The sequence below is a fragment of the Drosophila novamexicana genome, unplaced genomic scaffold, assembly GCF_003285875.2.
Source record: "Drosophila novamexicana strain 15010-1031.04,08,12 unplaced genomic scaffold, DnovRS2.1 tig00001089-arrow-arrow-pilon, whole genome shotgun sequence".
Taxonomy (NCBI): Eukaryota; Metazoa; Arthropoda; class Insecta; order Diptera; family Drosophilidae; genus Drosophila; species Drosophila novamexicana.
Window position 1 is genome coordinate 716,624 of NW_020824841.1, and position 19,713 is coordinate 736,336.

Here is a 19,713-nt window from a genome sequence, read left to right on the forward strand (position 1 = left end):
GTGCATCAAATGCAAATAGACAAACGATATAATGGCATTTGCTCTGCTCCTCGTGGCTGCGTTTAAGAACAATGGCAGCTCGTTTGGCCATTGGTTCGTTCCCATAAGGAGAATGGCTTCCCTTGCCGGCTTCCCCTAACGCAAGCGACGCTCTCTCTTCCTATCCTCTCTCTCTGAGCTCACGAACATTCATCATACGCCGCGTTGGCCGCCTAAAGACAACCAGGCAAATGCCGACATAACAAAAGATAATGCCATTGAGACTTGGTCACTGTCAACAAGGAAGTCGATAACGATGGGAATACAAAAAGAGCTTAAATCATGAACAAACAAATGGGCATGGCCATCTTTGGCACGCCGAAGACTAAATACCCTCGTAGACACTTAAATATGTCTGTGCCATATAATATTATAGATTGATTTGATAAACTTGTGCACATGTCAAAATATTTGAAAAACTGCACCATCCAATTACTAAATTTTGTAACGAAAGTTCAGAAATCGTACGTCCATAGCATCTAGTTACGATTTCTGTATACATACGTGTAAAGTTTTATGACGATAGCCTGAGAACTAAGGAACAGACGAATGGACGAATGGACTAACAGACTCACGCTTTATGTTGTCGGAAACATCTGCTTCTGGGTTACATATTTCGAGATGATTTGATAGGAAGGAACAAAATATACTATATATAAAAGAATCTCCGGTAAATGCTGCGTATTAGCTTAGCATTCTTTAAACATAGTCAACACAATATGCACACATAAATATACACACACCTTAGCACACACAGCTACACCCACACACCCAACCATATACACAATGCTTGGGTATAAAAATCAAAGCAAACTAAAAAGGGCACATAGCAAACAAAACACGGGCCAAAAATCCACGCAAATCTAGTGGAAAATTAAAATTTTGCCAATTTATACGAGTAACAGAGAAAGCAAATGGCAGCCAGAGCGTGACAGAGCATAAGGGGGAGAGAGATAGATGGAAAGAAAGGTAGCAGCAGAAGGCCAGCAACTGAAGGGGCGGAAGACCAAATTACGACTGTACAGTAAAACAAATGAATTTCGTTCGCTTATCTTTAAAGAGTAGAGTTTCAACCATTAACTGCTTTAAAATCTATATACACAATTCTTTGATTGGATTTTACCATTTTGTGTACAAACAAAAGAGATTGAGCAAGGCTGACTTCTAGCCAGGTTGGAAAATAATACATTTTCTTATTCGTGCTGTATCATTATGATTGCTATTTTTAAGTCTGCTTTGGCATTTTATTTAATTAAAAGAAAACCTACAAGAGTTTATAGAATTTACAAAGTATCCCCTTGCCACGTCAGTCAAGTGAGAATATTTGATTTGGCCGTTTCTCAATGGAAATAGGTGTGGCTAGGTTTGAAATATAAGTAGTACCTTGTTAGGCCGCCGTATTAAGTTTCAAGTTCAATTAGCTTTACCATTCCAAATGATGGTAAAAAATACAGATTGAATATCAATAATTATCGATTTTAGACAATTCTTTATAACCAAGTCCGCAAACTAGCCGGATCGAACCAGGAATTCTACAATAAAAGCTATATATACTTATATAAATATGATAATCTATATTCGTCAGCTCTATATTATCTATTAACTAGGATAAATATGGGAACTTAATTGGAGAATAATTTGCCTGGCAAACTTGGAGTAATAAAAGAGATATAGAAGTACATAAATGTACCGATGCGTTTCATAGTTTCTCTTTTATTTTATCAAGTAACAAACTTATATGCCCGAACGGACCCAATTTTGAAAAAAAAAAAAAATATATATATATCGAACAGTTGCTGGAAAACGAAGCACACGCGAATGTGTAAATGCCAGTAAATACTACTGGAACTAGTGGTACTGGTAATCAGAGTCAAATAGTGAAAAATAGTTACTATGCATGGTGAAGATGGTGTGCATGGTGTGAAGGGTGTGAAGCGTGCGCAGGGTGAGCATAGCGCGGATTAGGTGGTTGGTGTAGATGGTGTGGGCTATATGTATGTGCTTATGTCTTTGTATCGTTAGCGCTCTCCATGTTGGTAGTGGAGCGCATGCCAAGCAACAGAGGCGGCACGGGTTGCGGTATGAGGTCACGGTTGGAGACCATCCCAGGTGGACGACGAGAACGCTGCTGCTGACGTACGCTCCAGTGTAAACGATAAAATTCTTCCTCATCTGACATTTGGTCTTCGGAGTCTGACGGCTTTGGCTGACCCGGCTGCTTGGACACTTTTGTTGTGGACACCGAATCGCCTGGCTGTGCGCGCAACGTGGCCGAGTTCGGTGGTATGGTCAACATTGACTCCGGCTTTTGGAGGAAGCTCTTTGGGGTGAACTTCTCCAGTTCCATATTGCGCGGTACGCCTATCGGCAACTGTTGTCGCATACGCTTCTTGACTACACTGGGAATGTTGACGAGGGATCCGCGAAGGTCAGCAAAACTGTCCAAGCTGCCCACCGAATCCCTGCCCTGCTCGGCAAGGCCCAGCCGATGCATACGCTGCTTAAGCATACTATCAATATCCATATTTTGAGCCTTAGCATTCTGATTGGGCTTTCCGGTTGCACCGTGCACGTGATCGCCAACTGGTTGCTTGTTTTGCGCCTTCTTTATCAGCCGCCGTGCATTCAAGAGCGAGTCGGGAACTTTTGGGATGCTCCTAATCTGCGGCTGCAGCGATTGCTGCATACGCTTCTTTACAACACTGGCAATGCTGAAATCCGCAAAGTCGTCCAGGTTGCCCGGTGACATGTCCTCAGCTCCTTCAGAGCGACCGCTCTGGCTCAGGCGTTGCAATACTTGTGGCAACTGCTCCGCTTGCTGCTGCTGCCGTTGCATGCGCTGCTTAAATATGCTGGAAATGCTCAGATCGGAATTCCTGGCACCCAAGTCAGTTCTATCGTGTGCCTGCTCAGCCTCTGATAGCTGCTGCAGCTCCTGTTGCTGCTGCGAGCTGCTCGCCTCGTCCAGAAAAGCAAACTTATCGATGTAGTAGAGCTTCTCGGGCTGCTTGCCGCTGGCGGGGCTCATCTTGAACTCAAGCATTTGCAGCTTGTACACGTTCAGCCGATAGCGCATGCTGCTGATGCGACTGCGCACAAAGGAGGGTGTCAAATGGGCGCCCAGTTGGTTGCTAATATCTTGCCAGGCCTGACGCTTCAGCTCTGCATCTTCGTATTCGCTCAGCGACGTTTTCCACAGGCATGGATGCTGGCAATATAATTCGATGAGTCGTAAATGGAACTCTTCGTCTTGCGTCGACGGCAGCGTTTCTGCGGCACTGCTCTTGGCCGAGTCCCGGCGCTGTCGCTCGAGACGACGTGCTTCCATTTAGCCACAGCCTTTGGAAACCAAAGTCTATTGGAATATAAATAACTTAGTCCTTAGTCCGGAATATGTAAAAATGTCTACTACAACAGCAAATGCTAAGACAACTAAGAGAACTGTTAATATAAAAAGCCTTGTAGGGAAAAACGAAAACAATATTAAACAGGACCTAGCATATGGCTATTTCTCTTGTATTTCACAATTTGTATACCCTGAACCCATTAAAAATGGGTATAAGGGTATATTGTATTTGTGCGAATTCCAAATGTATGTAACAGGCAGAAGGAAGCATCTCCAACCCCATAAAGTATATATAATCTTGATCAGCATAAATAGCCGAGTCGATCTAGCCATGTCCGTCTGTCTGTCCGTCCGTATGTATGAACGCAAGGATCTCAGAACCTATAAGAGCTAGAGACTTGAAATTTTAGATGTAGATGCTCCTAGGGATCGAGTTTGTTTCCGATAATCGATAACTTACTCCGTTTCCAAGCAATCGATAAAAATCGATATCCTATTTTTTGGGCTATTTTGGTAAATGATAAGAGCTAGAGTCACCAAACTTGACATATAGCTTCTCAAATAAAATATACATACATATATATATGCATTTGATGTTGGAAGAAAAGGGTTCAGGGTATCCCCCAGTCGGGAGCTCCCGACTAGAACCTCTTACTTGTTTTGTTTATATATATTTAGTTGACCCGACCATGCTTAGAATATATTAACAGTTACCCATTGACATATACAAATTCCAGCGGAAACAATTTTTATAATTGTGAACTTGAGCGAAACCAATCCGATAAAAATTTTTTGAAAAAGTGTATGAGATTTAAAAAAGACAATAAAGTCTAGTCCGAAAAGAATATATTCAAAAGTGCTTTCTAGTGACAACTTTTCAGATGAGTTTTCTTTTCTTACATTATACAAAGTTTCCGCCTATTAAATACCGTTACCTGATTCAAATTCAAATAGACAAACTCGATGAAGTCAACTCGTCCATGACTTAAACGTCGCTTAAGATGTGTATAGGAAAGCAAATGGAATTTTTATTTTAGTTTTAACTTGTTACTGACTCTAGTAGGACGAATTTTAATTTTCCTAAATTTTTGGATCCAAAAAGTTAAAAGTAAAACACATAAACTTTTATTTCTGGTACATTTTCTATTTCGGCTGCAATAAAAACTTAGTTTTTTAATATGAGTGACGAGAGCGACCGTGTAAAACGTTTACAGGGCGCTAGCCGAAAAGGAAAACAAAAGAGAGCGCGTCAAGACGTCGAAGATATAATGGGAATGATCTACAGGGAAGCTGCAACCCCTGGCTGCAGTTCCAGATTAATGTCGTCTGATACCGGGATACTCGATCGAATTGACACAGTAACATTTCCCGGTCGCTATGTTACCAGAGTACTCAGGGTTCGTCCCTTCGAGGTGACAAAACGTTTTGTAAGGCCCCAGCTAGCTTGTGATCATAATTCAGAGCCCAATGCAGATAGTGTTGTAAGCAAACTGTTTGGCATTCAACAGTTACAGAATTTGCTGCTTGTGATAACGCCCACTTCAACGACAACGGAGAAGCACATCGTTCATGGTTATGCAATCGATGGCGAAAGGCATCTGGGCGTAACCAGCCTGACTACCGACGAAAAGGATCTAATTGTGAATACCCAGAGGGCTGACAACTATTCCATAATATACAGTTCGGACTATCTTGAGCTGGAGCATGCATTTAAAAAAACAGAAATTAAGAACCGAATCTTTGAAGTATTTCAACAAAAGCCCACCAGATCTGTCTGTTTAACTTACGCGGGAAATAATGTAACCCTTAGATACCGGCACTGTAAGCCCCAAAAAAAAGAAAAGATCACAAAGGACATCAAGAAAAAGACGCGTAACGAATTGTCGGCAGTGAATGAGGCTAATCCTAAACAGCATCTTAAGCCTGTCCGACATGATTGCCTTTCACGTCCGCAGCCGAATACCGGCCACAAGAACAATTCGATGAAGCAGAAGACTCTAGTAGGAACATCCTCACGTTTGCCAGTCGGAAATTGCAATCGCTTATCAAGCACTTCAATAAGGGCTCGTTCCCAATTGCAGGCTACCAAAGACAATACATCATCCACGCGAAGGAGCCCATTGGAAAATCGCTCACGTGCTTCCTTTAGCCCTGACAGTAGCAATGAAATATCGCGAGCTTCGTTGAATACGCCCCAAATGGCCTCCCAAAATCACAATCACAGGGCTAAATCTCGGCTGAGAACTCGTGACCATTCGCAGGAAACCATCGACAAGAACAATCCCAACCCGAAAGCTCACGGCAAACCGCAGGTTTCCATTAGTCCTAAGCCAAAGATGTCGACGAGGACCCACACAAATTCCCCAGCCACACTGGAAAAAAAAAATTCCGAACATAGGTCGCTGATAAAAAATCGTACCCATCCAAGAGTTCGAAGTCGTTCCAATTCAGCAGTAGCCAACGACAGCACGAGTTCAGTACAAGGAGAGCTAATTAGGAACCGCACCCACTCGATAATGAGAAGTCGTTCAGATTCACCGGTAGCAAACGGGAGCACTAGTTTGGTACAAAGTTCACAGATTAGGAATCGAACCCATTCGGTAATAATAAGTCGATCCGATTCGCCGGTAGCAAACGTCTGTAGCAGCGAGAATGGACGTCTTGCGAAAAAGCGTAAGAGCTCGCGCCATGGCGACGGTGATTGCAACACCCGCTCCAATCTAGCGATCACAGCCGAGGGCGGCAATACGGAGTCAAGATATCTTATTATAAATCGTACGCATTCGGGTTTGAGAAGTCGTTCCAATTCACCGGTAAGCAAGCCCTGCTGCAAGCACACGGACTTATACATGTCCATGGGAAATCGCGATGTCACGGGGAAAGTTTCGATTGAATCTCGCTTCCGTTCGCCGGTTAACGACAGCTGCAGCTCCGAGCACAAGCCTCTAGTTACCCATCGAACCTATTCGGCGCTGGCGAGAAATCGGTCCAACGAAAGCGACAATGTCAAGGATAAAAATGCCTTGGGCAAGCGTACCAATTCGTTCCTTTCCAACGAAAGCAGCGAGCTGAATATCAAAACTTTAATGAAGCCTCGCTCCAATGTGCCACTTACAACCGACAGCAGCAATTCCATATTGAGGTCCCCGTTAGGAAATCGCAACGACAGCAATGATGCAGCGAAAATTTGTTCCAATTCGCCTGTCTCGAACGAGAGCCAATGTTCCTTGAATAGGACTCCAGTGGCAACACGGATGAACTCGAACGCTTCCATCGTCAGTAGCGAATTAGAGTACCAGACTCCGCGGGGAACACGCTCGCCATCGCCGGTCACGAGCAACAGTTTCGTATCTATGATTCGGGCTCCATTGCCAGCTCGCACCCATTCGGCAAATTTAATTGGTGAACCTAATTCCAATTCGGCAGACACGGCCAATGGTAGGAATTCCATCTCAAAGGTACCAACGGAATCGCAAGTATCCATCGACAGCAACGATATTAAACCTATGTTCCCAAATGCCTTTACACACGCTGGGGACTCGGTTTTCTCGAACTGCGATCTAAGGGGTGATGGAATGGCTCAAGAGATTTCAGAAAAAGAAAGCTCCGGCTCGGTCGAGACCAGCTATATTTCATGCTTTTACTCCAATCCATACCCAACAGCAGGTCTGAATGCCGTCTTGCCGCCGGAGCAGGATGTGTTTAGCAGCGTGATGTCTATTAAGGACTGGGACTTGCCACACGGGTTCAATCTGCAGGATGTCACGGAAAGGAACATCAATACGAACGATCTTGGCCATGTGCAACAGCGCTTCAAACGAGGACAAGCAATTGCTAACGGTAAGGACATGAAATCTCCGGAGCTAACGGCATCACAGGCACAGCCGCAGCCCTACAGCAACAACCGTGAGCCTAAGGCTTCAACCAAACGAAAAATATTTATTCCCCAGCTGGATAAGGAGATGCTTTATCAGCGCGAGCGGTTGTGGAATTGTTGTGTAGGCCTGAACTCGAAGCGTCGCGTCAATTTTAAGATAGAGTCCAACAAAGACGCTGCCCAACTGACAAAGAAAATCGTACGTGAGGAGCCACCCAAGGTGAAATCCGATGGGGTTAAAGTCTTGTGGAAGCCGCACCCGCTGTGCGAGTCCGAGGGTGACATCTATATCCCATCCGAGCTGTCAAAGCTTAAATTTGATTGCTCGCAATCGATCATAAGAGCCAGATCATCATACTTTGAACGGCTGATGGATCCGGTGAGGGTGCCCCCCAATTTCTCGAAGCGTGCCTACGATCAGTTGCAGAAGAAGTTAAGCCGCATGACCGCCAAGCAGGCATTTGACAACCTGGCCAGACTCGTTGAAAATATAAACGCGCGGGCCATACCGCAGAACCGGCAACTGTTGACCTTCTTCAGGATTGCCGAGCTGCTGGAAATCAAGATGTATGTCAGGACCGAAAGCTACTGGACCGGCAGATCCCCAACAATCGATCCCCGCTGTCGATGCGAATGCTACATGTTCGATGATCGCAGCGAGTTCGTTCTATCCGTGGGTCTGCTATCTAAACAGTTGAACATATTTGCGGAACTGTTTCCTGGCATCAAGCCGAACATACGCTACATAGACAATGCCTTTGAGCTGACACAAATGCCAACCATGCTCACCAAATGCATTCGATCCGTTATGGTAACACTGCGTGCACAAACGCTCTTCAATATGATGGCAGAGGTGGCCTACGAGGTCCTCTCTCCGAAGGCAACGCTTCTCGCCCTGTCGCAGGAGAGGCCAAGGAAACCGAAGCCAATCGCTAAGTCCAAGGAGGAGGATACTGAGCTGCAACGTATCCTGGAAATCGAAGAAGCCAGACGTCAGCTACACAGACAACAGCAACATCCAGTAGAAGGCGAATGAATTTGTATAACATACAACATATATAAACAATGCATCAAATTATGCAAAAATACTTTGGCTTAGAACTTACAAATTTTACGTACAGGTATTCTTTTTTAAAATTTTACTCTCCTGAAGGATGACGAAACCCAGTCTACATTAATATGGTATGTATCTTAAGCTGAAAAATGTTGAAATGTTTATACCCCATCCTTACAGTAATTACATGTTGTAAATGCTTTTCACCAATACTAAATCAAGGCTACAAATTAAAAACCTAGCCAGAGAGTGGACCATAAGTCGAGTGAGGGAAATGCTAGTGGACAAGACACAGTAGCACGCCCCTTGCTCATCCGTTGTCCATTACTTACACGGTTCAGAGCACTCGCATTATTTGCTCTGGCAGCAAAAAAGCCTGCTAGTCGCATAGTTCGCTCATAGTCTGTCCCGAGAACGACAAAGAATATTTTCATGCTACGTAGGAATGAGCTGCAGTAGCTGCAGCTACGGAAGCAAAAGTGAGCCAAAGAACTCTGTGGAAAACTCTGTGTAACTAGGTACTTATGTGGGTGGGTAATGTAGGTAGGTGAGTTATTCAGAGAAACTCGTAAACATCAGTTGCAAAAAAAAAGCATGTGCAAAGAGCAAGCCGTTAACTGTTGGCAAGTTCTTGCTGTCCGTAGCCTCTGGCGGACTTGAATTGAAATTGGAAGTGCAAGTTGTAGCGCACATCGTTTGCAAAGAGTTTAGGGTCCTTGAGTATATTCGACACCCAACAGCAGCCCAGAAAGCAGCCAACCCAAGTTTCTTTAGGCTAAACGAGGCGTATGCCATTTAATCCTGAAAATAAATACAATGTACTAGGAACAACTGCAATACATTTAGTAGGAATCTTATAAAACCCAACCTCAGTTTCTTAATTAAGACAAATGAAAAATTTTTACAGTTATTGCATGTACGCTAAGGGCAAAGAATATTCTGTGTTTGATGTTTCTTTTAAAGTCTATTTTATTTCCTTTATAGTTGGCAGCTTTATAATAAACCTTTAATTTTCATTGGCATTCAATTAAAATTACTCAAGGAATGTATCGTACATTTAATTTTAATAAAGCCAACAAAGTAAAGCAAGCAAAATAGTTAATTATACACGAGCCGCATCACATTCCAGTTATGGTGAACAGGGCAGGGGAATACCGAAGCGGTGGAGGCGAGACATTTGCATTTGTCTGACTAATGAACGCAAGTAATTAGCTGTAATCGCAAGTTAAAATATTTCGAAAATTAATATTTCAGATATTCTAGGACTTGGGCCAAGCCGAATGCCGTTTAGGCCCATTTGTTTTTCTGTTTAGGACGTCTGGACGCTGTCTTTTTCAAAGTCGGACCTGGAGATAACCAACTGCCCACCCAAATTCCTGCCAACATTCGTGCAACACACGCGGCTGCCATTGCTGTAAAGTGGATCATTTTTCTGATGCACCCGTAGCGAATGGGTATATAATCAGACTACTTTAATGTGCCAAACTGGGATTAATCAATTTTAATTTGTATTTTTTTTTAAATTTTTAACTTTTTATTAAAATTTTGTTTCGGTGAAAACATCTAATCGCAATTAATTGTTCAGTATGTGACGGTGTATTGTAGATTGTAGATTGTATTGTATTGTAGATTTTCTTATTCCGGCTCGAAGAGTGAGCAGGATTTCTGTAAAAATAATTATAGAAAAACCTTGGTATACTTTGCAAGCACTTGTGCCCTTGTCGGCTTCAAAGATGCTTAGCCATAAGCGAATTTTAATAACTGTCAAGAAAGAATCAAACCTAATCGAATTTTATAGTCGAGTAATTAATTAAAGCTCAATTTGCAGCAAACTGTTCTAATTGATAATCATTAAGTCAAAGTTGTCCATATTACACAATATCCTCAATCGTATACACTTATGCAAAATATTTGTGGTACGAGGAATGGAAACGCAATGGAGCACAAATAAATATTTCAATGTACCCAAATACAAATCGAAAAGCTTTTTTCAACCAAATTACGAACATCAGAACAGTTACAAACAGGGACACTAATTGAATGGGCACTGGAAAGAGAAAGAGAAAGAGGAATGGCACGAAGTGAAGGGGGACAGCAACAGGAAGAGTCAATGTTAAGTCTCAGAAATTTGGTATTTTATGTGCTCGTAAAATGCCCTTATGATGCACGGGCCCCAGTGGGCATCCCAGTTGGGCTGCTGCTCAGTCGAGCAGGGTCTAGAGCATAAATCAGCCAAAGTATTTATGGTATATTAGCTCATCTAATCGCCCGGGCTACAACCTTCTGCCGGCAACTGCCGACCGTGGGGCAGAGCTCCAGCTGCTAAAGTGGCCGCCTGCCAATAATTTGCCAGTTGATTGCCATTGCCGTTGACAGTTTCCGAATACAAAAGTAATTAATGTTTTTTATGGTTTGTTGGCCAATGATTTTTCCGCCACGTCCAATGCTGCAGCTTAGTGTGAGATTTACTGTGCGAGGACGGAGACAGACGCGGAAGAACTTGACCTCAAATGCTCCCAAAACGATTGATATCACTTTAAATCCTATATGTGAAAATAATCAATAGCAGGAATTGTAGGAATGCATGTGAGTTAATTCTATTGCTAACATTTCCTTAGATGAAAATTTATTTCTAACAAGTAAGAGGTTATAGTCGGGAGCTGCCGACTAGGGGATACCCTGAACCCACTTCCAACAACAAATGCATATATATATTCTATTTTAAAAGCTATATGTCAAGTTTGGTGACTCTAGCTCTTATTATTTACCAAAATTGCCCAAAAAAACAGGATAACGATATCGATTTTTATCGATTACTTGGAAACGGAGTGACTAGGTCGACTCGACTATTGATGCAGATCAAGAATATATGTACTTTATGGGGTCAGAAATGCTTCCTTCTGCCTGTTACACACATTTGGATTTTGCACAAATACAATATACCCTTATACCCATTTTTAATGGGTTAATTAGTGCTAAAACTAACGAGTCAGTCCCGAAGCGTAAATTATTGCGCATATCTAACCATTTTTTGTCAGATATCAATTTTTGGTCGATTTTAGAAGCGAATTCTGAATGAAAATATTTATGGATTGCAATATTTTCAGTAGAACGGGCGATTCTCAATTAAAACTTAAATAGTTCATTAAGTTTGATGACTAACCATGCTTTGAACCAGCTTTGCGCATATGCAAAAATATGTCAATTCACAGATTATTACCCATTTTTCCCATGAATGAATGAAGTTTATGTTTTTATTAATATAATTTCCACGAATCGAATTGGCATTTGCGCACTTCTGTATAGAATTTACTATTGTGGTTAATTAAATTTATAGCTGAAACAGATCGAATCGGAGATGTCCTCCACCGCGCGCTGCTTCCAACTCTCGCAACTTAATTGTGCAATAAATGTATATTAAAATGGCTTTATTAACTGAGTTAATAGTAATGCGCATTCAAGGCTCACGCATTTTGTGGTTAAACAAATATTGTCAAGGGGGCATAGTTGCGGTTTTCTTTTGAAACATTGAGCACTCGTTAATTTGATAACGACTGTGCAGCTATGTGTTGTTTATTCAGCTGGCAAAAAATTGTTAAGCATACATATTGATGTAAAATAGTTGTATGTACATACGATCAAGCCAGCTTTTCACAATAACATTAAATGTAATTCAGTTTTCGTGGTTAATAATAATTAGTGCACATTATTTTGCAATTGCTTCTGTCATCAGGTGATTTATTTCGTTATATTTAAAATGTCAAACATAAATCGTATTTTGTTTATTTTTCGTACTGTCAACATTAAGCCAATAAATGCAAAGTTAAAAAAAAAAACGATAAAGAAGGGCTATCTTCAGCACTCCGAAGATTTTATACCCTTGCAGACCGAACCTATTCATAATGCACATAATGCTTTGCTCGTATCTAACAGCACAGGGAAATAGTTTCTGCCGAGTATGGTCTTGAAAAACAAAAAGTTTTCCATACAACAACTTAATTTGTACTTTTTGTGTCGTAAATGTCTCCTGTGTGTTACACAATTCGAAACAAAACTATATCACCCTCTGCATAAGAGCATAAAAACAAGTGAAAAACAAGTAAGAGGTTCTAGTCGGGAGCTCCCGACTAGGGGATACCCTGAACCCTCTTCTTCCAACATCAAATGCATATATATATTCTATTTTAGAAGCTATATGTCAAGTTTGGTGACTCTAGCTCTTATTATTTACCAAAATTGCCCAAACAACAGGATATCGATATCGATTTTTATCTCGATCTCGATCTGCGCGGGAACTAAGAGCATCTACATCTAAAATTTCAAGTCTCTAGCTCCTATAGGTTCTGAGATCCTTGCGTTCATACATACGGACGGACGGACAGACCGACGGACATGGCTAGATCGACTCGGCTCAAGAATATATATACTTTATGGGGTCGGGGATGCTTCCTTCTGCCTGTTAAATACATTTGGATTTTGCACAAATGCACCCTTATACCCATTTTTAATGGGTTCTGGGTATAATTAAAGCTGAAATTGCAGTGCATCAAATTGTTACAGGAAATTAAAGGCCAATTAAAACAATTGCATAACTTTTTCATTTGACTGCGATTTGTGTTAGTCCGTCAACTATGTTGCACATACGCCACATTGAGGCTGCGATTGGAGTTTTGCTAATTGTATTTAATACACTTGACAACGGGATGTATGCAGCTTTAGAACATCTGCTTAATTATAATTGAAAAACTTTGCCGGTGCCGAAACAAATGCATATTACATTTTAATTTCATAACGCGCACACAACACTCACAGATACTTTCGCAGAACCAACAATGATCGCTTGCAGTCAAGTGCGTCAAGCCGATGAATTGGTATTCCCAGATTACTTATCCATTTCTCTGCGAAATCACGTCATGAGCCGGCAGATGGTAGATTAACGGGAGTTGTTGAGAGAAATCCATTCGGCTTAGGCTATTAAGCAAGCTCTTTGCCGAGAAGATATTTTTGTACATGATGGTATGTGGATGTTTTTAAAGAAAAAAAAAGAAATTGAGTCCTTGACTGGCATATTAGATGCCCATCCGATGTTAGTTATGGCATGTTTGCTTAACTATAACAACCTGTAGGCACGACCAGCTCGTTGCTCGGAAGCCCTTGTCATTCTACTTAGAATCGTAATTTGGCACGATATTGGTTCAACATGGAGTACTCCGAATTTGGAAAGAAAGAAAGAAAGGTTGCGCTAATTTTCTATATTAAAACAGCTGCGGCTTTTATCAACATGAATAGATAAATTGTTGGCCATGAAATATCGCCCAAGTCTCTTCCATGGCAAGTTGCTTAACCATTTGAAATGGATTGCAAGTGAAAAAGGCTGGGCCAAGGCAAAGGCAAATCCAACGATTTAACATAGCATGGCAAGAGTTTCAGTTGACATCCGCCACTGTCGTTTGGCTGGCAACCCCATCCGCATCCTTCGTCCTTGCAGCTGTTGCTGTAGCTCTGCTTACAATGCCGTAGATGCAACCGTTTTATTTTATGTACTTGTCGCCGGATGAGTGCGTTGGACTTAAGCTGCTTAAAATGTCGCCCGAATCCACTAGGGCTGCTTTTATATATATTTGTCTGCAGTGTTCCGGCTATGCTTAAATCGTTTGACTGCCTGACTAACTGACTGTTTAGCCATTTGGCGGGTAAATCAAATTTCAACTGGTGACGGCCACTAAACAAAGCAACTGCCACTGGCTGTGCTCGCACAAACGGCAGCAGACCGTAGACAGCAGACAGCAGACAGCTGGACAGGCACAAAGGATAGTTTCAACAGCTGCAGACAACAAAGAGAACAATTACAACAGCAGCAAAATCAACAGTTGCTGCAACAACAGTGACAACAACCGAAGCTGCAATTGATTTAATGATTTTTGGCTTTTAATTTTGCCAGAACTTAAATTGGAAATTAACCACAAATACTCGTTCAATGAATAGCAATTTCTTGCCGTCAACTACTTCTCTTATTGGAAGGACAGAAGAGTATGCATCACCATCAACATCAGTGCCAAAGTGTACCTATGTGGCCTAGTCCCATCTAAGTCAGCAAATTTAGAAGCACACTGAGCACAGGTCGAGATTAGCCGGCTTATCAAACTTCTTAATTGCTTTTATTGTTGCTGCACTTTTTAAGCACGCATCTTGGTCGCAAGCACCTTGAAAATGCAACGCTTGCACGTTTCTCGAGTGCTTTCCAGGAAATACAAGCACATTGCCGTGTTAGTAGTTAATCACATCGTTCAGAATTTATTATATGATTTCATTTCAGTATTTGCACTCATATTTCACAATGTCCAAACAAGAAAGTCAATTATGAAATGTATATTTCTACATTAAGCTGGCTGCATGGCACCCAAAATAACCACAAAAAGCCGCAGTATTGTGCACCCATCTCCCATAACTGCACCTTAATGTTTTCTAAAAAACATGATAAGGAGGTAAATATGTATGACAAAATGAGCAAATATCAAGCCATAAAATTGCAGACTCTGGCAAATTAAACAACAACAGGACCATTAGCTAGACCAGGAGCTGGAGCTGGAGCCCTCCACACTACCGCACTGTTTTATCCAAAAACTAAACAAAAGCATGTTGTTCACCCTTCTGAGAATCGGGCTATTGTTTGATATTAATGAAAATTCGTATTACACAAAATTAAATACCTGGCATCTTTCTCGGAATTCAGGTATTTTTGACATGAATGGAAATTTATATGGAATTCTTTCATACATTTTTTGATCATTCATATTATTTACATATATTGTACTGTTTTGTTCTCTTATTATTTAATAGCGTGCCCGTGGCACGTATAAAATAAGTTCGCTCATAGTACTTTAAAAAATGACTTTGAAACCGATCGGACGAAAAACAACAAACTTTCATACAACCGTTTTCTTTTGTAGAGCTTTGAAAATAATAATTAAATGCAAATTGGACAAAGCTCGAAAATTAAAAAAAAAATCGTAGAATCGCACTTTTCACCGAAAAACCTTTGATTTTGCGAAAAGTATGAAACAAGTCTCAAATGATTTTTCATATATATGCTTAAAAATCAAGTTGAAAACGAAACATCACCCATTGACCCCCATTTCCACCAAGGAGGAATGCATTTTTCGAACAAAGATCTTTAAAAATGAGTTTTATACAAGGGTTTTTCACGATTTTTCCTAGCTTCAACGGCATGGGTTATGCATTGATCACCAATCAGTCAGTCAATAAGTCAGCACGCAGGACAAGAACTTTAATATAAAGAGATATCATTATATTTACTATTGTTGTTTATAATTATTATTATTATGAATTATAATTTTTAAAATATCATTGCATATCATGGCCTTCAAAGGGCAATAAACTACTGAGGAATTCAAGCCCAGATGCTTGTTATTATAAATATACCAAATATTACTTACTTAAGCAAGTTATATGATTTTGATCCCGCAAAATGCTATGGAAATACTGGGTATGGTAGCCTGTTGCGTTGGCTAACGCGAGCGCAGCTAGAAAGAAAAAAAGTGAAGAAAAACATCATCAGCAATAGGACACAGCTTTTGACCACGACCGTGGCGAAGTGATGCAAAGCAATTTGAAATGGTTTTTTGTTTATGACAAACGACTTTGGTCGAATTTTTTGTTCCCCTTTTTTTGTTTTGGTATATTTGCAAATGCTCTCCACTTTGCGCTTTTTGTCGCCTTGTCAGCTGCAACTTTTGTTGACAATTTGGCAGCCAGGTGGCGCAGTCGGCATGCTCCTTGCTTCGGGTACAAACCCACAAAAATTTAATAAGCTTTGCGTTCAAGTAAAATCCCGGTCCGGCTCGGCCGGACACTGTCCGGCTCGGCCGGACACTGTCCGGTCTGGACCCGGCCCCACCAGGCCCCGTGTAATTGAGTTTTGATGGACCTCGAGCTCGCTGTGGGCGACAGCAGCTGCCTCCCGCCGGCGACATCTGTTCGTAATGCAAATGAGAGGTCCCATCGATACGAACACGAGCTGACAATAACAACCACAATTTGTGGCACGCCAAAGCGTCGAGCATTCCAGTCACAAGGCATTACATTGATCATCCGCCCCATATATATGCTCCTGCAGCGCATTATTGACCTATTCAAGAGCTATTCCCTTGTAACCTTTAAGCCGACTGTGAACTGGTTAAAACGACTTTTAAATAACTGCCAAGGCTGAAGGCTGCCCATATTTAATGCTATTTTGCGGCTCCGGTATTAACTACGGCGTCTGCTAAGCACTTGCCTGAACAGTCAAATATGTGAGCGCATTCACAGCCCTGAGCCTAGGCCAATATCTGAATATTAACTAAAGCCTGATGCCAAAACTAAGACTCTAATCGAAGACACGTGAATATTCAAGACACGCGCTCCGCAAACTGTGCCCATAACTGGCATAGCAGTTGCCAGTTGCCAGTGAACTCTCCTTCTTCTTCTTCTACTTGTGTAGGATAGGATATCCACACATAACATACATGAGGACCGTGAACTTGACTAGCGTACATCCGGCCGCGCATGTCTGCCGATGCTCTCCGCGGTCAATCATGAAATAAACGAACGTTAAAGATGAAGTCACTTGGCTGGCCAAACTTTGATGGGAAATAGAAATTATGTGTCTGATGGGTAAGGATAATCGATGCTCGCACTAACAGCGTTTATGTACACTCAGAAAAATATTTGTTTATAAGCTGCCCTGATTAGAAAACATTTCGAAATATTAGAAATCTTTGTCTTAATTATACCCTGAACCCATTAGAAATAGCCGAGGCGATCTAGCCATGTCCGTCTGTATGTATGTCCGTCTGTCCGTATGTATGAACGCAAGGATCTCAGAACCTATAAGAGCTAGAGACTTGAAATTTTAGATGTAGGTGCTCCTAGTGCCCTCGCAGATCGAGTTTGTTTCCGATAATCGATAACTTACTCCGTTTCCAAGCAATCGATAAAATCGATATCGATATCCTGTTTTTTGGGCAATTTTGGTAAATAATAAGAGCTAGAGTCACCAAACTTGACATATAGCTTCTAAAATAGAATATATATATGCATTTGATGTTGGAAAAAGAAGGTTCAGGGTATCCCATAGTCGGGAGCTCCCGACTAGAACCTGTTACTTGTTTTAGAATAATTTAGCGGAAGTTTTTCTTTTGACATCTAACTTTTTAACTTTTTAAATATCATATCTGATTCAAGGAAAAATAAAAACTTTTTTTAAAAAACTAAAAATTACTCTTAAAATTAATCCCTAAAGTTCCTAAAATTGGAGTTTGTAGAAAATTACAGTCAAAAGAGTCTGTTTTAAGTCATTTAGAAAAAAACTATTTGCTTAGACATTAATTATCTATTCTATCTATAAGAAAACAAGGATTTTCTAAGCGCTGTTCTTTTTAAGTGTACTACAAAATGTCTAAAAAAAAACTATTTGTTTAGACATTAATTATCTATTCTATCTATAAGAAAGCAAGGATTTTCTAAGCGCTGTTCTTTTCAAGTGTACTAGTAGTTTGAGGATTAGAATTAAATTATCGATTGGCAAGTGTTACTCAAGGTTAACTCAAACGGTTGCTCCACTCTAGTACCTGTAGAGAGAATTGACGTTAAAGTAACTGCCTTAAGCACCAAACACTTAATTTGTGTGTGTGTGTGTGTACTGGTCAGGTCCTGACCGTGTGTTAGCTGTTTGCGATTTGCTGTTTTCTGGTAGCATGACTGCCCCCAATCAGACGAGTGAGTGTGTCAGTGAGTGTGAGTGCTTCTGAATGGGTGTTAGTTTGAATGTTGGACCAATTGTGCGTGAGCAACCTACAATTCTCGAGTCTGAGCGAGGTCTCCCTATTCGCCCGCTGGCAATTACGAATCGTAAATAAAACAGTTAAAAGTAGGCTACCATTTAGATTATTCATAAACTGTTTGCTCCGACAAAGAGGCCTCCTGGCGATATCCCCCTAGCAGACATCATGACAAATGCCTTAGACGCCAGACACGTACATCCTCAGACTTGGGTATTGGTAAATATTGCCGAGTAGCACAATAATCGATGAATTTATCTTCGATTGATGATGGCGACATTAAACCCCCCCTCTTTATCCACTCTCAATCCTTTCACCCACCTTACCCCATCGCTGATGCATGTGGCTGGAAAAATGATTGGCCGTAAAATCTTATGAACATTTTTCATATTCCACGATGCAGTCTAAGAATCTGCTCCCTGTGGCCCGCACCCACCATTTGTGTCTCTGTCTCGTACTCAAGGTCTCTTTACATTCTTCGTATATTGCTAATTTATTTTTATCTCACACCCTACGCTCCATTAGGGGGTGTCACTCGACCCACTCCAGGCGTCTTCACAACGACCTTGCTGCAGCAGCCAGCCAGCCAACCTTGAGACTCGCTCGGCGATTCCTCGACTGTAATTTGATTGTTCCTGGTTGTTCCTGCGACGTGTTCTTCATCTCCGTGTTGGCTCAGCTATCCTGTTATAACCGCAGCTGGCACCACTTGACGGCCTGCCCAACCTCGCCAGCCGTCTGGAACCCAATAGAATGAGATTATTAATAAGTGCTGAAGTAATGTGTTCAAATTCCCCGCTTGGAGCCCTATTCCATACCTGACGTTTGTGGCAAGCGGCTCTTGGTAAATTCAATCAAATACAACTGAATACTTTCCGGGCTCTGCCTATTTAACAGCTAGCGGTCAATTGAATTGAAACGCATTTCGCTTATTGAATGCAAATAAAGATTGCATTGGGGCTCGAGTTTGTGGCGGGGTTCGAGCGAAACCGTTCGTCGCCGATTATTTCTGTGTTTGACCAACTTAGTGACTTCAGCTCCACTCCTCTTCGCCAAATTCGAATGGGCAAAGGGTCAACATAGTTGTCGATTCACCAAGGCAGTCGGGTCGAAAAATTAATGGCTCGAGAAAGCTTACAAATTTCGGGAAAGAAAACTTTGAATTTGGCCACAGCTTAGATTTTGAAACTCTTCAGCGGCAAAGGGGAGGTCCATGATACGGCCAAGCAATGCAGTTTTAACAATTTGGAATGCCAGCAACGTCGTCGGCATCTAGTCGATAGATGGACAAAAGAGGAGAGGACAAAGCGAGGAATGTGCTTGGCGGAGTGAACTGTGAGGAGCAGCGAAATTTGTTTCTGTTTTCCATGAGCTGCTGCTTTTTTGGCTAAGGAGCGAAGGACAAGAGCAGAAGCCACTGCAAGCACTTTACGCGAACACTTGTTGAGTGGTGTTTGGGGACGCCACTTGTAATCACCAAGCCCTCTAAGCGCTTTGACCCTCGGCCAGCTGTTAATTGTTATCGCAGGGACCGCAGAAACTGCTCAATAATCCAAGG

General features: G+C 41.6%; 2 protein-coding genes across 3 annotated transcripts; one reads left to right on the forward strand and one right to left on the reverse strand.

Annotated features, from left to right (window-relative positions):
- Nucleotides 1-1,740: 1,740 nt before the first annotated feature.
- Nucleotides 1,741-4,196, reverse strand: LOC115766339. Its single transcript, XM_030710231.1, has 2 exons — nucleotides 4,100-4,196; nucleotides 1,741-3,394 (listed from the first exon to the last, which is right to left on the reverse strand). The coding sequence occupies exon 2, from the start codon at nucleotides 3,365-3,367 to the stop codon at nucleotides 2,042-2,044; it is 1,326 nt and encodes a 441-aa protein (XP_030566091.1). The 5' UTR covers nucleotides 3,368-3,394; nucleotides 4,100-4,196; the 3' UTR covers nucleotides 1,741-2,041.
- Nucleotides 4,197-4,437: 241 nt separating this feature from the next.
- LOC115766268 lies at nucleotides 4,438-9,874 on the forward strand. Of its 2 annotated transcripts, none has more exons than XM_030710131.1 (3): nucleotides 4,438-8,444; nucleotides 9,301-9,520; nucleotides 9,571-9,874. In XM_030710131.1, exon 1 carries the CDS (start codon nucleotides 4,564-4,566, stop codon nucleotides 8,296-8,298), a length of 3,735 nt encoding a protein of 1,244 aa, XP_030565991.1. In that variant the 5' UTR covers nucleotides 4,438-4,563; the 3' UTR covers nucleotides 8,299-8,444; nucleotides 9,301-9,520; nucleotides 9,571-9,874. The 2 variants fall into 2 exon arrangements, with proteins under 2 accessions (XP_030565991.1, XP_030565990.1); XM_030710130.1 differs by having other exon boundaries at nucleotides 9,580-9,874.
- The last annotated feature ends 9,839 nt before the right edge of the window (nucleotides 9,875-19,713 follow it).

Excerpts from the sequence above, each read along its gene's own strand:
- LOC115766339 (XM_030710231.1), bottom strand. The coding sequence starts at position 3,367 with ATGGAAGCACGTCGTCTCGAGCGACAGCGCCGGGACTCGGCCAAGAGC.
- LOC115766268 (XM_030710131.1), top strand. The coding sequence starts at position 4,564 with ATGAGTGACGAGAGCGACCGTGTAAAACGTTTACAGGGCGCTAGCCGA.